The sequence below is a fragment of the Postia placenta genome (genome assembly GCF_002117355.1).
Source record: "Postia placenta MAD-698-R-SB12 unplaced genomic scaffold POSPLAscaffold_3, whole genome shotgun sequence".
NCBI lineage: Eukaryota > Fungi > Basidiomycota > Agaricomycetes > Polyporales > Adustoporiaceae > Rhodonia > Rhodonia placenta.
Window position 1 is genome coordinate 1,752,615 of NW_020169834.1, and position 21,305 is coordinate 1,773,919.

Sequence of the window (21,305 nt, forward strand, 5' to 3'; positions counted from 1 at the left end):
GCATTATGCCAGAGTCATCGATACCTGGGCGGTAAATTGTGTCAATTGTCAACCTCTTAAAAAAATCAATCCGAGTCCATGAGCTCTGCAAGTTCACGTTCCTCCTCTTCTGACATTTGGAAAACGTTAGACGGTTCGGGAGGAGGCGTCGGTACGGGGAGCTTTGTGACTGGAACCGGAGGCGGAGGGCTCAGCAGTTCTTTAGTGAACCGTATAAGATACTGTTATCACTTAACCGTACATGGACGCACTTACCGCTTAGCCTCCACTTCCTGATGGTCCCGTCCAGACTGGCACTGACAATCCATGGTTCTACCTTGAACTGGCCACCTGTGCCTTTAACAGGTGTTTTCCGCATCCAGAGTCGCAGCGCAGTGACGTCATGCCAGTGAGCGTCCACCTCACACAGGAGTTCGGGCTCCTCAAGCGTCGAGATGTCGTAAACGCGAATGACGTCCCCTGCGCCAGTGAGAAGATACGGCTCTGCAAGCGGGGAGAGGGCGAGGGGGAGGACTGCCTTGACAGCCACAGGATGAGTGATGGGAGGTGGCGGCTTTGATGCAGAATCTGACGTCGCAGTGGCTGGGGATTGCTGACACATCTGCACTGTATCGTCTGATGATGCTATATAACAACAAAATCCACGAAATCAGGGCTCATGCCAGGCATCAAACCTCGATATGCTGACCTGTCCACAATTGCCCATTTCCGTAAACTACCTCGTTGATTCTCGTACGGTGATGGTTGAGCTCTTCGCGCATCGTGCTGCGCCATCGAGGTGGATCGCTATTTTCTTTCGTAAGCTCCCATACTTTGATGACGCCCATGGTGTCGGCGGTGTACAGAATAGCAGACGAGTCAGACAACGGGTACGCGTTCAAGGACTCTACTGGACGTGTATGTGCAGAAAGCGAACCGACAGAGTGCAATGGCTGTCCATTTTGATACGTCGAGAGGTCCCTATGAGGCGTGTCAACGTTATACCATATATGACGTGGCCAGTTAGCTCTGACCAGAATCTGAGTGTCTTGTCGGAACTGCTGGAGATCAACAAGGCTAGGGAGGGAACGACACAAAGTGACTTGACGAAGTCAGAGTGGGCAGGAGTCGATGAAATCAGCTCTTTCGTCTGCAATACAGCAAAAAAAGCTTTTTCAGAATATCATGTACGATATTGGCAAGAGGCGATGTACCTCCGTGTTCCAAACCTTGATCGTCTGTATTGGCTTGGTCAGTGTTTGCGGAACATTCTATGAATGATGTTTCACTTGGTCCCATGAGCCGGTGATCAAGACATCTCCTAAAACAGACCCAGGCTCTTTGTCAAAAAACGCAAGGCATGTAACTGGAGCGGAATGCCCGCGAAACAGCTGTAGTGTTTTGCCTGACTATGACTGGTCAATCGTCTCTGGACTCATCAATCAGCAGCGCTAAGTGCGTACCTCTAGACTGACTTTCCGCGCCACTGCTGTATTCTCCGCAATCCATGCATAATTACCTCGAACCTCTATTCCGAGAGCCTTCCCTGGAAGCTCGATGGGAGATCCGAGATGCTTTGTTTTCTCCGCTTTCTGCTTTCTTGACTACGAACGCAATGTAATGAGCTCATCTTCGTCGCTTATCGATCTTTTACATACTTCCTCAAGGACTAGCTCTGCCTCTGACCGAAGGAGATTGGACGCGTCGGCAGCAGCTTGCATATTGAATTTGAAGAACCGCCGAAAGCGGCGGAATTGGATGAGCAGACTCGATCGGATCTGTCGATCACACATGAGGTAATTTCCATAAGCGGAATTTCTACTGAACGCCATTTGCGACCATACCACTCCATTACCAGTACATAACTCGACATGAGCCGTCTTGCTTCTTTCAAGGGACCCTCCACTCCTACATCGTCTCCTGTACGAGCTGGGCATCAGAGCGTACCTGCCTCGCCCTCCAGATCCTCGGAGTCGACATACCATCGCAAAGTCCGCACGTTGTTGCAAGACATGGCATCAACAGCGGATACCTGGGACGACATTGTACTGATAGATGGCTTAAAGGCTGCGAGGGGCCTTGTGGATACCCGGACAGATCTAGAGTGCGTCATGGCGCCTTGTGTCTCGCACGAAGCTATCAACGTGGTTGCGGTAGTAATGAACTTGCAACGTTATCATCAAAAACGTTGCCTACGTACCATGTTGTTGGTCCGAAATTATCTGTCATGGAAAACCGCATCTTGGATCTGGACAATGTACTGCTGAAACTCGTGAGGCGGATGTCGTGGACACTCTGATGCCTCTACTTATATTGCCCACTAGAAGAAGCAATTCCAGAAGATGAATAACATTGTAGACAGTCTAGAAGCCCTGCTTGCTGAGGCACACAAGACAAAAGGCTGGAAATGGGCACAAGAGCCATTATGGGCAACTTGGTCCCTAGAAAAGTTTGGTGCGCTCGCCTTCATCAATATCCCGCGCAAGTAACTGACTAGCGAGCGTGATAGCTTGTTCCCTTCCGGACATACTCATCCCATACCACCGCTCTCTTGACATGCATAGCGACATCGTCAACACACTACGTAGCCATAGCGTGACTTTTGAAGCCTCTCGTGAGGCAATAGCGATGTGGGCAGCCCAGCCATACCTCGAGGACGGTAGCTGGGAAGCACACTGGGAGGACCTGTGTACCGTGGAGATAGACCGCTGGGACGGCCCCAAATAAAGATACTCAGCAAACTACATCATTACAGCAAGAAAGGCTACATCTCGTCGTCCGATATATGGATCTCGTCAGCATTGCCCTGCCCAGCGGCAGATTGTGACTCCTGGCTCTGCAATGCCGGATTTTGCTTCGCAGAAACGAACGCGGGTCCCCTGGCGCCTCCGCCTGCCTGATGCTCGGCGGCAGCCATGGGGTCTGCAGGCATTGCAGGTTCCTCCTCCCGAGCCTCTCCCTTCCCCTCCTTGACAGCCATCTGCGCCGCCAGGTACGACGCCTCGGTGTTGAATTGCGCCTGGACGCTGCGCTTGATTCGAAGCATTTCGCGGAACGTGTCCTCCGACCCGGTCTCGATCTCGAATGTATTCCATTCCGCCCAGAATTTTGGATTGACCCGAGGATCGCAGAATTGGGACGCGTGTGCATATATTGCGCGAGCACGATCAATTTCACCGAGTTTCCGCTCCATTGAGGCGAAGCGAAGACACATCTCAGCAGTTTGCCTATCTGGAAGGATTTCCAAAGCTCGCTCGTAGATCGGTCGGGTAGCGGGGAGACCGTAGCTGGCTGTTGCTTTGGCAATGTAGATTGTGAACAGCTGTTCGGGGAGTCAGTGTCCCGCCAGCGATTTTCTTGTGATAAATGCACACCTCGAACTTGTCTTCGTCTTGAACGACTCGAGTTGCACGGTCATATATGGACATGGCGCGTTTGGCCAAGCCGAATTCCTCCTCATATGCGGAATACATAATGAAGATTGGTTTGCAATGTTTCGGTGGGCACTTCTCAAGCGCTTGCTCAAAGAGATCTCGAGCCCGCTCGATCTTCGTATCACCCTGCAAGACTGTCAGAACCGACAGCTACTATGATAGAAGAGACACTAACGTATCGCTTCATGAATTTGGCCAGGTATATGTTCCAGATCTCGAATGAGACGGGGAAAGTGAAAAGCTCGGTGCCGCGTTCGTACACCTGCATGTCAGGTATAAGTACTCATACTTATCACAAAACGCGAGATACTTTTAGTTACCTTGAAGCTTTCTTCGTAGTACTGGTTTTCTTCCAGGAAAGCAGCGTAGTTGACAATTATTTGTGCATTCGCTATTCGTAGCTCAAGTATCTTGTCGTACACCGCCTTCGCGGACTCCACTGTCCCGAGCGATTCTTCCAGGTCGACATAGAAGGACCAGAGCTTGAGCGACTTGAACAGACGGGCTTGAACAGATAGCGACTGTGGAGAAGATGTCAGAACTGACGATAAAGAAGAAACCGAGTCGCATACGTGATCGTGGTAGTTGACTTTGGTATTCTTCGGAGTAGCAGCGGCGCGTTGCATGACGCGAATCGCTTCGTCGTAATTCCTGAGCCGCAAAGTGAGCATAAGTCGAAGAAATGGTCCGGAATGAACTTACTCATGTCGAATCTCCATTTCAGCCCATTCGCACCACACCTCCGCAAGCTCGTCAACGGACTTGAAGTTAACTTTCGTGGCTTTCTCAAGTACTTTGCGAGCGCTGTCCAGATCCTGTTCCGCCTCACCGGTCGTCCCGCCCTCTTCGTAAAACTTTGCAAAGTTAATGAATAGGCGGTGAAAGTTGGCTGTGGCTCTCCGGGGGTTGACCGTGGACAGTGCTTGGCCGTATGTCTCTGCCACCTGCCATGCCATGAATTATTATCTGGACATATGCCGAAGCAACACACACGTACTTTCTCGTCGTCGTTGCCCCATAGTGCTACCCTCTTTTCCCATTCTTGCACATCATTTGGATTCCGTCTCAGCAGCACGTCATTGACGAGGAATGGCCTCCGATCCATGAGCTCCTCGAACTCCTTCATCTTGGAGTCTAACTCTGCTTCGGTCTCCTTCGTGTCTTCCTCGTCTTCATCCTCGTCCGGATTCGCAAGACTCTCCATGAGAGCGCTAACTAGACTCTCCGAGAATTCCGCATATGCATCGAATATTTGCGTGAAGTCACGGATCGTGAGCACTGCCGCGATCCCATTCTCGAATGTCTGCTTCGCGCGGTCAAACTCGCCACGCTTGATCCAATAGGTTGCAAGCCCTGTCCACAAGCGACCTGCCTGATCTTTGTACACATCCAGACCGTCATTGCGTACAATCCGCTCGATGTTCAGTTTGCGCAAGTTAATCGGGTCTTCATCCTCGTCGTATGGTGGAAGGGGCGTTGTGCCATCGGATGCAACTGCAACAGCGGGCCCGGCGAACCGTATTAGCTGGCCGTTAACAGAGGCAGGCTCAGTTGGGACTATCGATACAGCCTGCTCCTCCTCAGCTCTTGCATGCGCTTCATGAGATTTGACTGTGTCGTCCACGTCCATACCGACCTCTTCAGCATGCTGCTCTACCACGTCCAGGAAGTCCCCAAGCAATTGGTATGGACTCTTGCCCTCAGGACTAGTGTACTCTCCTCTTGCAGCTTTTCGGGCGAGCGAAAGGAGTAGCTTGGCCGCCTCCAATGGACGCGGGTCAGGGTTGTTCTCTGAGAGAAGGATAGCAGTGTAGCGTTCGGTTATGCTGGGGTCAACGGCGAGGTATCGCCGGTATACAGACACAGTCGTCGCGCCACCCTTGTTCTCTGCCCAGAGTAGGTAGCGGGCCCATATGCGATGGTGCAAGGATGGCGGAAGAGTGCGCAGGGCACGGTCGAATGTACGTCGCGCATGAGTGTGGGAGACTATTGGAGGGCAGAAGGGATGGTTGAATATGGACGTATACAGCAACCATAGCCGGGGCATCTATTCTGGCGTTAGGTTCAAAACATGATCGCAATTTGTCGACTTGACATACTTTGGGAAGCCACATGAGGGCACGTTCGAAGGTCGCAATGAGTGCTTTCCATTCGTCCCAGCCTATTATCTCATTGAGACCTCCCTCCCACTGTTCCATGTCCTCTTTCTCGTCTTGCAGTGCCTCCCGCATCTCCGGTAGTTTCTTCTTGCCACCAGCCCTCTTCTTCACGATTAGCCTCCCAAGAACAAAGGACATACGTGTCTGCAAATACGATTTCCATAGCTTATAAGAGGTTGGGAAGTTGGCAAGAGCGGCTTCATAGAGGTGCGTCAGTCGCTGCAATGACTTGCGAGCAGCAGGCGAAGCAAGAGGTCCAAGGAATGCAGCTGCTTCTGGGCTCAGGTCAGACGGCCCCTCAGCTTTTTGCTGAGCAGCGGCAATCTCCTTCGCATTTTGAATAGCAGACCACCAGTGGCGGAAAGACAAGGGATTCCGGAGGAGGTCTTCTTCGCGCACAATGTCCTTCGTCGACACAAGATCCGGTTTCGTGAGTGGATTCGGAGCAGGGAACGTAAGGGGGAACACAGAGGTCAAAGACTCCAGTAAAGGAGTGTTGGCGACGGCTGAGGGCATTTTGGCGTGTAGTAGTTTGCAGAACGTGCCGGGCCTATAACCGCTGCGCTGGGGGAGAGAGAAGTCACGCTTTGGTAGACGCCCATCTACGCGGTAGGTCTACTCGCACCCACCGCTGCGACAGCCACCGCGAGTTACAAACCGACTATGGTTGGTACACCTATGTTCAGAATTCCGACGTGCATTTGGCTAACTCGCCGGCCAGCACGGTGTCAAACGCCTACGTTATACCAAAGAAGCGCTTGAGGCCAAGAAGCTCAAGGAGCACGCAAAGCTCAAGGAGTATCTCGCTTTGACTGATGAGGTTATCGTGAAGGTAAGGTTAAAAAATAGATAGGACTTCAGATCACTGAGCCTGCTCAGAAGAACGGCAGGGATTGGAGTCGTGATGCTTTTGATCTCACTACCCGAGTACTTCATGTCAATCCCGAGTTCTACACAGTCTGGAACTATAGACGCCACATCCTCGTTCATGGGATCTTCCCCACCAGGTCTGTGCTGTGGTACGTGTATACACTTAACTGACCGCTGTGGCATGTTGTGGTCCTCTAGCACACCTCCCGAAATCAATGAGATACTCACCACCGACCTCTCACTTACGACGGCTCACCTTAAGCAGCATCCTAAGGTATATTGGATATGGAACCACCGTCGATGGTGCCTCGAGAATGTACCGGTTGGACCCACTGAAGACGATCCTGATGGGTGGCGAAGGGCAAACTGGAACAAGGAGCTCTTCGTAGTAGAGAGGATGCTTGATGCAGATGCGCGCAATTGTCAGGCTTTTACGTTTCCCCTTGGAGCACTGCACGTCTGACACACCGCATGATAGTTCATGCTTGGAATTACCGCCGTTATGTGCTTGCCAGCACGCCAGTGCAGCGGGCTGAGCAAGCAGAATTGACATATACCACCCGAAAGATAGAAGCCAACTTCTCCAATTTCAGTGCATGGCACCAGCGGTCCAAGGTTCTCACCTCACTGTGGGATTCGGGCAAACTAGATATCAAGAAATCAAAGGAGGACGGTATGGTGTTTGCATCAATGCTTGTTTGTCGAGACTGAGAGCGTAGGCATTAGAATATGAATTAGTCAAGAACGCAATGTATACAGACCCGGGCGATCAAAGTGTTTGGATTTACCACCGATGGCTCGTCGAACCTGGTATGTGCAGTACTAGCAGTTCGAATACTGGGATCGTGATTGACTTTCTCAGGTAATGATTATGAGATTCTACGTCGTGAAATCACCTCCATCCAAGAGTTGTTGGACGAGCAACCTGATAGCAAGTGTATGTCGCTCTCCTTATAAGTCTGCATGTGTATGCTAATCACGGGTCTAGGGTGCATGGAATCACTTGTGTTTTACCATCGGCTGCAATTGAGGAATCATTCTTCTCGCCTGACCGATACTGACAAGCAAGGCATCGTACAAAGATGTCTGCAGTTATTAAATGACCTGCAGGCTGTAGACTCACCTCGGCGGCAGCGCTACATAGATCTCTGTGAGCAACGCTCGTCTGACCTATTATAACATCTGCTGATCCTGGCGGAATAGCCACTGAGGTGCAGAAGCTGGCCTAGTAGTCACGTCGTTGAATTGTTCCAATCTTACGACTCATCTCAGAATTGTCGTTGACATATGTCCGCTGCTGATGTATCTTTATATATGACCCTTGTTTTCACGGTGGTTCCAGCCATACCAGCACGAACTGAGGCAGACAACGCGCCGAGTAGTTTATAAGTCAATCATCAATATGAGCAACGTTCCTCCGGGATCCTAATACAACCCATTGACTTCCATTACTGATATACTAGATTGTACAGGGTAATGGGCATGGTAGCGATGGCAATGCGCTTAGCACTTGCACTCGCCGGGCTTGCACTGGCAGCTACAGGGGAGTCAGCCAATATTGCAGAGAGAATCCATCGCTAGGTACTGACGCGTCACCGCAGTTGCACTTGCTCTCGCCGCAGGCACCAGCAGCGTTCTTGGGGACGTCGAGAGTCTGCAAGGGAAGCGAGTCAGGACAACGACTGGAGGAACCCAGATGATGTAGACTGACGATGAACATGGTGAAGAAAGGTGAGTAGATGAGTAGACTGATAAGGCGGTTGTGGGTGTTTGGACTGGACTGACTGGAAAGGAGAGCAAGCAGGGGGTTTCTTATATCGTTTTGTATCCACCGGCACGTGCGTAGAGCTGCACCCTTAATCGTACCGATCGGAACTAATTTGGTTAGCTCGTGGAGAAGAGGGCGCTTACAGTCGTTCCACTAAGTGGGTCCCACTTTGTGCCTCCGTCAGTCCATTGCGCTGAAAATGCCTGCAGCCGATCTTGTTACGTTCATTACGTATTCTGTCAGGCCGCGCAGGGGCAAATGCATATCCTCGCTCTCTTGTGGGTCACGTGTATGATTATTCACAGTGCTGCCATAGCCGTTCTTGCAGAGCCTGGAAGTGTATTGCAAGGCCCATCAGGTGCGCCGTCATTTGATTCCTGAGCATCTCGTAACAATCCTGACTCCTGGTGTGCATCTTGCTATATCTAAAGGTACTTGTTCACATGCTTAAAAGCTTTGCAAATTCCTGTTTGGCACGTATCCCCAAGGTACCACTGTAGGCACAAATGCCGCGTCCTCAATTGCATCCCGATCAGCGAAGAAGCGTGACACCGCGCGAGAACTTCAGAACCACGGCATTTTATTCGGTCTGCTGACACGAGGTTCCGCTGGCTTCAGTGGTCGCATGCGGGTTTTGAGTGTGCACAGCCGCGCTCTGAGATCTCACTAGACGGTCTACGCAGCCAATTAGACAACTGATGGGACCTTCTAGACGTGCCTATCTGTTGGGACGCACCCCCCAACCGCACATGGTGACCAGTCGGTGAGTAGCCTCTCCTGCGGGACAAAGTGACCGGTCTGCTCATGTACCTCCTGTCGTCCCCGGTTTGTCAAGTCGTCCTCCAGATCATCTTCAACCTCCTCTCACAAGCACACCTATCACCGTCATGTCTCCTAAGCCCCATAGACAGTCTCCAACCTCTCATCATTACATGATGGCCGCCCAGACTGTATTTCGAACGGCATCCCGTCTATCTTATCTTATCGCTATTCATTCCGATGCATCACAGAATGGCGGCAACCCCAACAATCTGCCATTCTACGCGTCGTACTTGTTCGCTGTCCGCACAAACGCCTCAGGGCTCAACGGCGCCATTCCAGCCCGGAAGAATCGGTTTGATGCCGCAAAAGTGCCTCACAGCGCTCAAGTACGTCGGGCCGCAGTACGTCGAACCGCAGAAACATCTCACGGAAGCCGGGAACAAATGCTCCCTCGCGTTGATCTTACACTTCTAGCGCATTCTAGTCATATGTGTACGGTAACGCCAGGTAATGAGAGGTGAACCATTGAATCTCGTGCAGTGCTAGACACTGATGTTACGGCATCGTGTATCCACCCGGCTTCTCTTGTTGCGTCCACAGGGTTCCGTCGAGAAAGGCGAAATAGGCGCCTTGGTGAGGTCGCGCTGGGTATCCCTGGCCTCTCGAACGAGGGAACGAGCAAACCCCCGCTTACCTTCTATCCGTCCTTTGTATCTCTGGTAACATGCATGGTATTCAACTTCACCCCTGATGCGTGGCATGCAGAATATGGGATAATATACGCGCTATAGCTCCTGGTCTGTCTGGTTTGGCGGCATTCCAATGGCAGCTCGCTGATGCTGCAAGTCTCGCGATAAACGCCAGGATGTGTTGACCTTATTGAACTCCCAGCATCGTGGTCTAACAACGCGCTTAGTCTACGTGAGCTCTCATGCTGTCTTGCTACCTGCGAGGTGACGACTCTGCTTCCAGGAGCTATGAAAATCAGGGAGACAGAGTTGTGCAAGTCCGCCATACTCGGCTCGAGGCGTCGACTAAACAATGCCTCTCGAGCGTGGTGGTAAGCTTCCGCCACCCCGTAAAAGATTCGGTGCTCGATCGTTTTTGCTGCTGTAGCTGAAGGCTATAATGTCACGAATCCTTCGTGTCCGCAGAGACATGCATTTGTGCTCGCAGTGAGACCCAGCGGCCATTATTCATGGCCTGTGAACCACGGTGTCGATGTGCACACACATCACGATGCGACGAGCGCGTCGTGAGTATCAGTCAGTCTTTTTGATTCAAAGTCTGACCATTTTATACTTTACGCGTGGACGCAAGTCGAGTAATGACGAACACGTCAGACAGGCCCTCAGCACTCCCTCTCAGCATCCTGCGGTCTCCGATTTCGCCACCCATCGCCGCAACCATCCGCGGGCGTACTAGTCAGTTGAATGGCACCCAAAATCCAATATTCATGACTTGCATGAAATTGAACACACGGGTCTTGTTGTGGATTTCGTTTTCTCTGCTGTTGACTTATGAGAAGAAGGGCCGTGAGGCTGTGCGTGCAGATCACATATAGCTGTGCAGAGAGTCAGAGGTAAGTCCCGAATCTTCATTCGTGATGATACACATTCACTATCGGATGCCCTCTTGATGCCAGAACGGTGACCAGGTCACGGGCTATTTCACAAAATGAAATATGTCGTGATAAGATTCCTCGTGTGGACAGAACCTTTGTACACCACGCACTGGCCTGCTCAGTGAGCCTTGCCCTCGCCGCTGGGTGCATGTGAAGGTGCCGTTCGGATCTGTTGAACCTTCAACTGACTAAGGAACCATTCTCGAGATACAGTCTTAGTTCCGACTGCTGGCATCGTTGGACGCGGCGTTATCCTTGCGAAGCACTTGTTTTGCATAGATGCTGCTCTAAATGGAACATTGCATCTAGCCACCGAAGACAATCGCGCGACTTTCTCGGATCTTATCTCTGCAGGGCAGGAATGGCAGTCGTGGACATGAAGACATGACCCTCTCTTTCGTCCCAACATGGGCTACGTTCACCTACGAATTCACACGTCTGTCGCCGGCCTGCTAGGTTGTGCATGTTTCCACTGTCTGAAACAGCGACTATTGAAACGGAAGCAGGCGCGCCCCTTCTCCTTCGGCTGGACGAATGAGCACATTCCTCATGTACACTGACAGATGCGGCAGGGTCGTTGATCTTCCGCCACGGTCGCTCACTATTCACTCACGACGGGGTCAGTGTCACTGACCGATAGCAAGCTATCATCCTCATGTTATGCGGATCTTGTTTGTGTTTTATACACGGTGTTTGGGAGTCTTGGGCAGACGTACCGAATGAGGGCCTACACGATTGCCATAAGACATGAGTAGACATTGAGGAGCGTCAGACTCGAACGAGCGGATTTCTTTGCCCACGCCTGAGGTGACGGCTCCGACTCGTGTTGCGATTGTGATATGGGATGAAGATGGGCGAAGACTCATGGTGATGGTCGAGAGTCTCGACATGCGTTCATGAGATGGATTGTGGCCGTTTGCAGCAGCGCCGGGGTTTGCCGCGCGTCCTCGTGTTCTCAGCGAGGCAGGCCGTGCATGGTGTAAGACTGTGAACATCCAAAGGGGCACGCAATCTCTCCTCCCTCCTCGCTCGTCGCTGGCTCCTCCATCTCTGCTACGCGTCGATTGCAATGGATCCTATCACCGGCAGAGATAATGTCTTTTCCCGAGGCCCGTCACCCCCACCTCATCAACCGTTCCAACTACCGCCGTCTCAGCTCAGCGATCAGCACGCTTCGCCCGCCCCCTCTTACCACGAGCCTCCTCCGTCTTCGTCGAATACTCATCTTGATAATCTTTTTCATACTTTGAATGCACCGTCGGCACAGCATGCCAGCCCCCAGCTCAGCAATGCGGGCTCTAACTTTTATTCCGGCCCTCAAGAGGCAAGCAACTCAGGGCATGTTACCCCAGCTTCCGTGAACGCTGGTTCTATCTCTTCTCACATGTCGGGTCCGAGCAACCCCACCGTAGAGAGGCAAAACGCGCTTTTGTCGCTCCTGGGAGCCGTATCCGCCCCTTCATCCAACTCACAACTACCAGTGGGCGGACCGGCTCCGCCCCAGCAGGTTCCCACACCGCCCGGTTCCGTGCCTCGAAACGCATCGTCCAGCAGTGAGTCCCAGGGCAAGCAGTTGCTGGAGCAGCTAATGGCAGGGTAAGTTCTGCTCTGTCTGTGCTGCAGGCCACGCGTTCCCCGTACGGGCGACCGATCAAAGTCCGCCTAGGTTGCGTCAGGACGAGGTCCTTTATGCCATGACCGCAGTTGACTATGAATAAGGCTGACCACTCGTCTGCCTCGTTTCAATTAGTAATCCGAAGTACACCTATCCTGAGCCTATGTATCCGCCCGTCCAACCCCCTTCGGGACCTCAGCAGTCTTATGTACAGTCCGCCCCCGAGGCAGCACCGCGTCATGATGAGTACATCGCCGGCGAGCCGGGATATGCACCTCCAGACACCGCCCGAGAAGTGACAATGGCAGACGTGCCTCGTGCGCCATCCCCTGCGCAGAGGTCGATGTTTGAATTTGTTTCCCCCTTCGACGCCCTCGCGGCCTCGTCTTCAGGCGGCCCGAAGCGCAAGCCGCCCCCTCCTCAACCGTCTGATGCACAGGGGAACACGGAACAGTCTTCCTGGCAGACCCCGCCAATCGATGCCAAACGTAAATCTGTCGAGAATCTCATGGAGCAGCTTACCAGAGGACACGCCCCCCTGTCTGCGCCCCTCCATCCCGTTTCTGGGCCTTACGACCCGTATACGCCGACTGAGGAGCTTTCCTCGCAGCCAGAACTCCTGCAGACGCGCGCATCTCGGCCGCTGCCTCCCCAGCCTGTTCATGCACCATCGCCTCCTCGTGCCTCTCCACCCAAGCCCCAGGTTCAGGCGCGGCAGACACGCCGTAACGGTGATTCTCCTGTTGCCCATCCTGCCTACGTTGCGGCCAGAGACAAGGAAGTCTCTCCGATGCCAGGACAGAATTTTAGAGGCAGTGGCTCGGAGAATAGAGGTAGGGGCGGTGGCAAGAACAAGAACAACAGCCCGAGGTACATAAATTATGCATTAATGAGCTCAGCCGCTCACGCGTGATTTGTTATGCAGCCTGCAGCCACAGAGTCTTGTGTTCGATGTATCTCAGCCTCTTGAAGAGATCCAAGCAACACGCGATGCTGTCAAGACGACGGCCATCGCGTTGGTCAAGGTTGATTCAACGTTCTTGCCGGGAACGACCATTGGAGCAACGCATTGGGTCGCGTACGCCATGACGAAGGGTGCGTATATTCTTCATATACTGGGGATGGGTCGTTGATCAATTCTGTTCACAGGTCGTGTTCGTGTCATCTCGCGCTCGAGCGGGGATCGCACACTGCTCCAACTCCCGGCGATCTTCCCGGCGAACGTCGCTGTGAGCGATATGTCCGTACACGGCAACCGTCTGGCTGGTGTCACGTCGGACGGCGGAATCGTCGTCTGGGAGCTTCCCGAGATCATCACCGATGATGTGCCGTACGTATTCATCCAAATTCCGCTCATTCGCTGCGATTGACATGCGTCGCATCCTTTTTGTAGCGGCAAAATTATGCTGTGTGTTGAGCCTTCTTCCGACATAGATCCTCTTCACGCCGTCAAATGGCACCCTCAGCAACCGGACATCGTCGCCGTGGCATCGGATAATAATGTTTACCTGATCAACATCCAAGACGCTGCGCACGTCTTCGGTGGGGAGCCCATCCCACAGACAGAGCTGCATCGCATCGCTCAGATCTTCTCCGTGTCATCCGTAAGTGTTTGCGCTGTTGTGAGATTTGATTACTAGATATATTAACTCAATGCAATCCAGCCTATTGTTGCCATTGATTTCGACATTCCTCGTTCGGCACTTGCCACGATCTCAGAGGACTCCACATTGACGATGTGGAATATCAACGACAAGCTTCCTTTTTGGTCCCACAAGATCAAGGGGGATGACTTGCCGTCCTCGTTGACTTTCGTCGATGGTGGGGTGGTTGTCGGCCGCAAGAACGGTACCATCCTTCAGTTCCTTCCAATCATGGGCAGGTACGTCATGTCAACCGTCAAGTTCCTCAATGGCGTGCAGGAGGATCCGGATATGTTCGGCCACGTCAGCTACGATTCCCGGATACAGACACTCTGGGTCGCCAACAACCGCAGGGACAGCATGATTGCTCTCAGGATTAATTTCGATCAGTCGCCGTCTTTCGGCGGAGAGGACAGCACTCGCAGCATCCAGGTGGACCAAGTGCTTGAGTTTGGTGGCCCCCGACCGACCATTCATTTCGTCATTCTCACCGCTGACGCAGACCCCACCGGGGAAGAGGCTCACGCTGCTTGTGTCGCTGCCAAGGTGCCTCCGGGCGACTTGGCTCTGGTCGCATTCTCTGTGCATTCGACCGGTGTCGATCAAGTCTTGATCCGCAAGGAATGGTACGACTCGGCTCTGGAGGCGGCCCCTGCTAGATATCCATCTTACGCGTCGATTCCGGTGTCAATGCAGTCAACGGAACCCAAGCTCTCGAGGCAGCAGCTTCCTCCAGTCTTGACCAGTGGCACCATGACTCAGCTTCCACAACCACCGCCGCCCGCGGTCAACGTTCCTCCTCCCAGACTCAAGACGCCGCCATCCGAAGACGTCGAGGGCGAGCACAGTCGCGACGAGAGCGGACGCGCACAGGAACCGAGAGGCAAGAATGTAAAGGGGAAGAACGTCGGCTGGAAGGACAAGGATCGCGAGGACACTGGTAAGGAGAAGGAGACGAAGGGACGCAGTGGAGATGCCGCTGTCATCAGTGATTCTCCTCTCGGCACTGCTTTGTCGAAGGAGATCAGGAAAGTCGAGGAGAGTTTGCACACTCGCATCGGGCGCCTCATTGGAAAGGAGTTGGATAAGCAACGTGAGCAGTTCGTTTTGCTTACCTCGAAATCTGATCCCGAGCGATCTATAGACCAACGTTTGGAAGACGCGCGCGCCAACGAACAGGCGGCTGACTTCGTGCGCCAGGAGAAAATCTTGAAGCTGATCTCGACGGAATTGACGAAAAACACTACACGGGTGGTTGAGATGGCAGTCAAGTCTGAAGTGCAGAATTCGGTTCTGCCTTCGCTCGAGAACATCACGAAGACTGAGGTCAAATCCGCTCTCAATAACCAGATTTCGAAGGGACTGTCGGATTCTATGAAACAGGTGAGACGCTTGCTATTATTGTCCTCGTGTATTGTCTCACACTGCTCTGCAGAATCTGCCGAATGAAATCGAGAGAATGCTTCTGCGCCCCGACATTTCCCTGCATATCGCTCGCACTGTTTCGGGTGCTGTGACCCCTGTCATCGAGAAGCAAGTCAAGGATGCTATCACGAAGACTCTCATCCCGGCGTACACGCAGCAATCTTCCGCGATGCACCAGGAACTGTCACGTGAAATTCATACCGAGATCCTCAACCTGAAGAAGGATATTATCACTTGGCAGACGGAAGCACTTCGTGGACAGGAGGTTTGTGTTTATGTCGCATCAGACTCGCAGCAGTCGGCCTGATTGTCACTTTGTCCAGACTATCATTCGCGAACTCGAACAATCGGTTCGGATGCTGTCGGAGCAGGTCAAATTCCTCGCTCTCAACCCTCCGACTATCATTCAGCAAGCGCCCTCCCGCTATTCACCCAGCGCATCAAGCAGCCAACACCAGCAGGGCGTGCCTCAGCTGTTGCGACAGCAGGGTTTGGTCCCTACCACGCAATCGCACTCATACAATCCTCCGATGCAAGGACCGTTCCAGCAGCCGCAGCAACAGCAGCCACCCATGCACGGAAACTGGTTCAACGCTAACATCGCTGCACCACAAGCGTCGCATCCTACTGCTCCCCCGCCCCTACCAACGAAGCAAACCATGCGGTCGTCTCCAGCACAGCCTGAGGAGTGGGATGACACCTATCTCGCTGTCCTTGGCAACCAGGACATCCGGCAGCTTCGCGAGCTGCTCGCACGATCGAACCCAGATGTGACCATGCCTTTGAACGGGCCCAGCCCGCTCTCGCAAGCGGTGATCCTCACATTGGTGCACCGAGTGAGTTATCTTTAGTCGTATACATTTTATAAGTCGTTAAATACCGTTGTCGCAGCTGACGTCCGTCGTTGGCGAGACATCTCCTCTCGACGAGTCCTTCAAGGTGTCCATGTGGTGGTTGCAGCGAGCTGCATCTGTCCTGAACGCTTCGGTGGGTATCTTCAAGGTCTACCACAATTTACCGATACTGATGGCGGTTTATTGCAGGACCCTCTCATCGCCCAATACACTGCGCGAGTTCTTCCCAATGTCCAGCAGATGCTGAACACAACGAAGCAGCGCCTCAACATCCTTCCCAGCCCTCCGATCGAGGCGACTCGCGCCATCTCGGACATCCAAGACATCCTCAATCGCAAGCCGATGTGAGAAATTGCTCAACCTCGTCGCTCTTTGCCTGCTGCTTCTGTCCTCAACGCCTACGCTCCGAATGCTGTGCATGAAAGTACGTTAGGAAATATGTGTGTTCGCTATGAGACCTTGCTTGCTGTCTTCTTGCTGCGCACGCTATTGATCATGACGCCGTTTTGAAAATCCGTTTTGCACGATACATCATAAATCTACGCTATACATGTTGTGTGATCTGGCTTTCTGTTGTGGTTATACTCGAAAATCCTGTAGCATCTTACATGACCGTGACGACTCTTGACGAGCGCAATGACATCCCAATTTTCCAATGACCTTCATGTTGTGTATTGCCCTGCAGCTTATGTGCACCGTTGTTGGACTTGCGCTCGTGCAGCCAATTGTGAGCACGTGTCGCCGACCGCAACGCTATGCTCGATCGAGCCACGTGGGGGCGCCCAGACACGACGCCGGGAAGAGGGGAACGCGGACACACTGCGGACTGCTCATTCCTCCATCGGCCTGGCGCCATTTACGAACGTCCACGCACATCCCAAGAGCCCGTCTACACCTAAGCTCATACGCTCCTCCTAGTATCTTGTAATCCGTCAACACTCAACCGCAATGGCTTCCAAAGGATGGTTTAACCTCGAGGCCGCCACGGGCGCGCTGCCTGAGACGCAGTTCTTCGAAGGCGACTCGGCCTTCAAGTTCCTGGGATTGTCGCGGACGCAGCGGCTGTACGGCTTTGGCGCGTGGTGAGTGCGCGAATGGTCTGTGGGTGGCACTGTGGGTGGCGAATAACTGTTCTTGGGGCGTATTATTAGTCTTGCGATCGGGTTCATCCTGAGTATCCTGGGAAGCGTCATGCTGTTCATTGGGCAACTAGGAACGTTCGCTGGTGTGTATCTCTCGTGGTGCTCGTTCCGCTTGTTGTGTGCTAATAGGCGAGGTGCGCGTCGCAATGTAGTGCTCTATGCGTTCGGTACCGTAATCTCGCTAGTAGGGACTGGGTTCCTGCTCGGGGTGAGCAATTTGCGTATTCGTGGCTATCCTGAGACTTACTGACACCCTGGTTGCATCGTGCAGTTCATGAAACAATTCAAGATGGTTTGTGCTTCTCACTATCGCGGGGCGTTCAGACACCGACTTTTGTATAGATGTTCAAGCCTGTCCGAGTCGTGGCGACAATCATCTTCCTCGTCTCAATAGTGCTTGTCTTCATCATGGCGTTTGTTGTCGATAGCGATGTACGTGTTATGTTATTCAAATCCAGTGATATTGGTACTCAATCACATCCCCCACGGACAGGTCCTGACCTTGGGTACGCATTTCTATATTGCGACTGTTATCCACAGCTGACCCGCTGGCATACTCTTCAGTATTCGTCATCATCGAGTACATCGCGTACACATGGTACACCCTGTCGTACATTCCGTACGCCCGCACGGCGGTACTCAAGTTCTTCGGAATGTAAGGTAGGCTATGGCGCTGCTCACGTATACTCATATAATGGTTCCTGTGGCCACGGCCACCGTGTGGATTGATGCTCGGAATGTGTTGTGTACGATGGAAAAGTATCGCTCTCATGTGGGACAGTGTTGTTGTTCGTTGGCTATTTATTTCTTTTCGTTCGTCCGCTACTGTCAACAAGAGCATCCCAATGTTTGCACTGTCCTTCGACGAGTGCTCATGCACTCTTGAATCGAGTTGGCGACTGCAAAATGGGCATGTTGGATGTGATATTACAAATGTTGTTTCAAAGGTCAGAGGTTACATAGTGTGCTCAAGATGAGGTTGCACATTTCTGTCTCTTCTCTTCTTCAGCTCGAGTAAGTGAGCGGCTTATCCTCGGAAGTTGTTCTTCATCGTTCTCAGCTGGTCCATGACGGCGGAGTCTGATGATGCTCCAGTTGCGCTCCTGCGAACCGATAAGTATACAACATCAGTGAGACGGGCAACAACGCACTGGATCGGGGCGGTGTTGAGACGCATGAACGGGTTCCACTCCTTCTCATCGGCGATGGTTGTCAAGCCTGTAACGATCTTGTTCGCGCTCACGATACCGTCCAGCCGCTTCAGGGCGGGGTTCTCCGCATCGACGGACTTGGCGAACGCGACATTGCCGGCGGTGTACTCGTGCCCGTTGTACACGACGGTCTGCGCGGGTAGCGTGCCGAGGTAGGAGAGCGCGGCGTGCATCTCGTCGGCAGTGCCCTCGAAGAAGCGGCCGCAGCCAGCAATGAATAGAGTATCGCCGGTGAACACACCGCCTGGGTGTGAGGATGAGGACGAGGTTACATAGTAACATATGGAGTCCTGGGTGTGGCAGGGGGTTGCCAGGCACCTATGCTCGGTGGTCAGCATCGGACAAGATGGAACATGGGTGATACACACTTGACGTTCACGGAGCTCCCAACGGTGAACTCATCCTTGTCCTTGACGAGCTTGGTCAAGGCAGGGACCTTGTCGCTCCCACCGTAAATGGGCACGCCAGGGTATGCGGTAGCCTATAACGAAGCGATGAGTACCAGGGCAGTCGCGTATTAATTACGCCGGGATGAAAGGGCACCTACAAATGCCTATAGAGATCGCGATCGGGACTTGTGAATGAGTGCCGTCGACGATCAGCATGCGCGCGCCCACACACCTCGTTCCCACCGCTGTGGTCATGGTGGTGGTGGGTGGTGATGCCCGCGACAATCTCGACGCCGGCCTTGTCGGCGGCTGCCTGGACCTTGGGTACGTCATACGGGTCGACCGCGGCGGCCTTGTTGGAGGCGTCGTCGACGAGGAGGTAGGCGTAGTTGTCGTCGCGCACGGGGACAGGGATGACCTTCATCCTGGCGGTGGCAGAGGCGGAGAAGAGACGGGCGCGGGAACGGAATGCGGGGCGGACGAGGCGGGGGAGGATCATGGGCCTTTCCAGGAGCAGGCGCTTGGTGCCTTGTTCCTCCTCAGGCTGTACTTTAGCACTCACCCGCATCTGCCGCCTGCGTATTCAGCATGCGTGCACCCTCAGTCATATATCGCGTCTAATAATAGCGCATCCCCGCGGCAAGATGCAGGCCTAACTTGGTGGCTGCGAACAAAGTAACGGGATGGTGACCGCACTGGCCCTGTCCGTCAGACAGAATTTTGATGAGCGACCAAGATGTTCGCAGTTACACCGCCTCCGCCCTGGGAGGTTCGCATGCCTCTCATCTACTACTTACTTGCTTACTTTCCTCTTCTTGTCCCAACCTGTTCTGCTCTTTCTTCACAGAAGCGTGCAGGTGCACTGCTGGTAACAGGGATATAATATCTCATGTTGAGCTATGCTCCCCATTCTCCCCACGTATGTGACAACGCATGTATGGCCGCTCTGCTCATCTCCGCTGACTCATCGTCGTCATCGTTTAACCAGTTCTCATTCTGTGAGTAGTCTTCTTAATCCAGCATATCTGAATACCCAACGCAATCGCTAGCATGTTCTCTTCACCTTTGTACATCGACGACCTCGGTGACAAATGTGCTCATTCCGACAAGTGCAATTGCACCCTCCAGCACAGTCGCGGATTCTGACCAACCCACAAGTCCCATTCCAGTCTCCACGAGCCCGTCAGGAGACTCGACCTCTATCTCGGCTGCTGGTTTGTCGGAAACATCCAGTCTTTCAAATACCGGTGCGGAAGACCCATCCCCATCCCCTACCTCGGCTGCTGGTTTCCCGGAGACATCCAGTCTTTCAAGTACCGGTGGGCTGCCCTCCAGCTCGGGGTCGGACACTGATGCGCCCTCTAACCCGTCAACGGCATATCCTAACGTAACGAGTTCTACATCCACTATCGTAAAGCATCGTCCCAGTCCAACACCATCACCCACTGTCGCCGGCCCAGCTATCACAGTCCCTACCGCAACATCAACACTTGGCTCAATTACTCTCGCGCCTGCATCCACTGGTCTCAGCAGCAACTCTTCCAAAACGCAGAGTCCCACCGCTGGATCGCTTGCACGCAAGACCAACGTCGGCGCAATCGCAGGTGGCGTCATCGGCGGCCTGTGCTTGTTCGCCCTCCTCGCGGTCCTCCTAGTCTTCTGGCTGCGTCGCAGACGCAGAACGCGCGTAGCCCCCTCCGCCGAGTTCATGTCCGCCGCCGCCGCCGCCTCGCACAGCGCCGACGCCAAGGAAGCGTCCCTCCCGCTCGCGCGCCAGAACTCGCTCGAGGACGAACTCCCGCCCGCGTTCACCCCGGGCTCCTTCAGCGACCCGATCTTTGAGAAGCTGCGCTCCGCCGAGATGCAGCGGCAGCAGTATCAGGACTACAACCCATATCGCTTCGAGCGTGAGGAGACGACGGGGGTGGCCGAGGGGGGCAGCCGTGACAAGTATGGGAGAAGCTTCTTGATCGAATAGCCCTTGGTAATTGCACGTGTGACGAGTATTGGACGTTGGACTTTGTGTGGTCAGTTGACATTCCCCAGTCTGCTGTGGCAGCTCTAACGTCCGAGAGAAATCGGAAGTTGTATGATGGATCAGGTTTCCGCAGTTGACACGCGCGGAAGCGCTTGCTCTTGTTTATCTAGCTGTTGCTCTTCACTTGGTGTATACAATGCCCAGACCTAGTTCGACCCCAGAAAGTTCCTGTAGATGAAGTGCAGCGGCGGTTGCAAGGACTGTATGGCTGTGTTAACATTCATAATCATCTGGACGCAGTTGGGCAAGATGTAGCCTTGTATCTTCAAGATACTGATTCCACAAATAGGGCGAGCCGCCAAATGTATCATTTAAAGTCACAACAACACGGAACAAACCGATTGTATCCGCTAATAATGTATGATTACGGCACGCAACGTCCTGACCAGCAG

At 53.3% G+C, this 21,305-nt stretch overlaps 10 protein-coding genes across 10 annotated transcripts; 6 read left to right on the forward strand and 4 right to left on the reverse strand.

Moving 5' to 3' along the window:
- Positions 1 to 65: 65 nt before the first annotated feature.
- On the reverse strand, positions 66 to 1,700 carry POSPLADRAFT_1053931 (hypothetical protein; the record flags this gene model as incomplete). The annotated part of the gene is made up of 8 exons (XM_024480465.1): positions 66 to 199; positions 256 to 624; positions 689 to 960; positions 1,014 to 1,129; positions 1,194 to 1,217; positions 1,269 to 1,388; positions 1,443 to 1,583; positions 1,638 to 1,700. 8 exons carry the CDS (start codon positions 1,698 to 1,700, stop codon positions 66 to 68), a joined length of 1,239 nt encoding a protein of 412 aa, XP_024341952.1.
- Positions 1,701 to 1,850: 150 nt separating this feature from the next.
- POSPLADRAFT_1135241 (hypothetical protein) lies at positions 1,851 to 2,706 on the forward strand (the record flags this gene model as incomplete). Its single annotated transcript, XM_024484564.1, has 4 exons — positions 1,851 to 2,083; positions 2,137 to 2,251; positions 2,304 to 2,433; positions 2,489 to 2,706. 4 exons carry the CDS (start codon positions 1,851 to 1,853, stop codon positions 2,704 to 2,706), a joined length of 696 nt encoding a protein of 231 aa, XP_024341953.1.
- Positions 2,707 to 2,710: 4 nt separating this feature from the next.
- POSPLADRAFT_1073379 (hypothetical protein) lies at positions 2,711 to 6,088 on the reverse strand (the record flags this gene model as incomplete). Its single annotated transcript, XM_024482603.1, has 8 exons — positions 2,711 to 3,301; positions 3,354 to 3,539; positions 3,589 to 3,675; positions 3,734 to 3,934; positions 3,986 to 4,064; positions 4,116 to 4,357; positions 4,411 to 5,460; positions 5,513 to 6,088. The coding sequence occupies 8 exons, from the start codon at positions 6,086 to 6,088 to the stop codon at positions 2,744 to 2,746; spliced, it is 2,979 nt and encodes a 992-aa protein (XP_024341954.1). The 3' UTR covers positions 2,711 to 2,743.
- Positions 6,089 to 6,235: 147 nt separating this feature from the next.
- Positions 6,236 to 7,671, forward strand: POSPLADRAFT_1053934 (hypothetical protein; the record flags this gene model as incomplete). The annotated part of the gene is made up of 9 exons (XM_024480466.1): positions 6,236 to 6,242; positions 6,325 to 6,404; positions 6,452 to 6,591; positions 6,641 to 6,864; positions 6,921 to 7,115; positions 7,169 to 7,252; positions 7,305 to 7,379; positions 7,431 to 7,592; positions 7,646 to 7,671. The coding sequence occupies 9 exons, from the start codon at positions 6,236 to 6,238 to the stop codon at positions 7,669 to 7,671; spliced, it is 993 nt and encodes a 330-aa protein (XP_024341955.1).
- A 219-nt stretch (positions 7,672 to 7,890) lies between these two features.
- On the reverse strand, positions 7,891 to 8,162 carry POSPLADRAFT_1053935 (hypothetical protein; the record flags this gene model as incomplete). Its single annotated transcript, XM_024480467.1, has 3 exons — positions 7,891 to 7,972; positions 8,032 to 8,096; positions 8,154 to 8,162. The coding sequence occupies 3 exons, from the start codon at positions 8,160 to 8,162 to the stop codon at positions 7,891 to 7,893; spliced, it is 156 nt and encodes a 51-aa protein (XP_024341956.1).
- On the forward strand, positions 8,155 to 9,597 carry POSPLADRAFT_1044573 (hypothetical protein; the record flags this gene model as incomplete). Its single annotated transcript, XM_024478563.1, has 7 exons — positions 8,155 to 8,173; positions 8,454 to 8,488; positions 8,527 to 8,568; positions 8,923 to 8,973; positions 9,221 to 9,358; positions 9,457 to 9,479; positions 9,573 to 9,597. The coding sequence occupies 7 exons, from the start codon at positions 8,155 to 8,157 to the stop codon at positions 9,595 to 9,597; spliced, it is 333 nt and encodes a 110-aa protein (XP_024341957.1).
- A 2,068-nt stretch (positions 9,598 to 11,665) lies between these two features.
- Positions 11,666 to 16,791, forward strand: POSPLADRAFT_1178816 (hypothetical protein; the record flags this gene model as incomplete). The annotated part of the gene is made up of 12 exons (XM_024488620.1): positions 11,666 to 12,192; positions 12,220 to 12,252; positions 12,347 to 13,081; positions 13,137 to 13,306; positions 13,361 to 13,541; positions 13,605 to 13,815; positions 13,876 to 14,947; positions 14,999 to 15,237; positions 15,290 to 15,544; positions 15,603 to 16,115; positions 16,171 to 16,266; positions 16,323 to 16,791. 12 exons carry the CDS (start codon positions 11,666 to 11,668, stop codon positions 16,479 to 16,481), a joined length of 4,191 nt encoding a protein of 1,396 aa, XP_024341958.1. The 3' UTR covers positions 16,482 to 16,791.
- A 170-nt stretch (positions 16,792 to 16,961) lies between these two features.
- On the forward strand, positions 16,962 to 18,137 carry POSPLADRAFT_1038960 (hypothetical protein). Its single transcript, XM_024477467.1, has 7 exons — positions 16,962 to 17,215; positions 17,285 to 17,358; positions 17,428 to 17,483; positions 17,547 to 17,567; positions 17,618 to 17,707; positions 17,769 to 17,781; positions 17,840 to 18,137. The coding sequence occupies exons 1-7, from the start codon at positions 17,082 to 17,084 to the stop codon at positions 17,932 to 17,934; spliced, it is 483 nt and encodes a 160-aa protein (XP_024341959.1). The 5' UTR covers positions 16,962 to 17,081; the 3' UTR covers positions 17,935 to 18,137.
- A 165-nt stretch (positions 18,138 to 18,302) lies between these two features.
- POSPLADRAFT_1044576 (hypothetical protein) lies at positions 18,303 to 19,299 on the reverse strand (the record flags this gene model as incomplete). Its single annotated transcript, XM_024478564.1, has 4 exons — positions 18,303 to 18,378; positions 18,427 to 18,804; positions 18,855 to 18,967; positions 19,108 to 19,299. 4 exons carry the CDS (start codon positions 19,297 to 19,299, stop codon positions 18,303 to 18,305), a joined length of 759 nt encoding a protein of 252 aa, XP_024341960.1.
- A 448-nt stretch (positions 19,300 to 19,747) lies between these two features.
- Positions 19,748 to 21,196, forward strand: POSPLADRAFT_1038961 (hypothetical protein). Its single transcript, XM_024477468.1, has 4 exons — positions 19,748 to 19,794; positions 19,864 to 19,873; positions 19,925 to 21,077; positions 21,102 to 21,196. Exons 1-3 carry the CDS (start codon positions 19,765 to 19,767, stop codon positions 20,851 to 20,853), a joined length of 969 nt encoding a protein of 322 aa, XP_024341961.1. The 5' UTR covers positions 19,748 to 19,764; the 3' UTR covers positions 20,854 to 21,077; positions 21,102 to 21,196.
- The last annotated feature ends 109 nt before the right edge of the window (positions 21,197 to 21,305 follow it).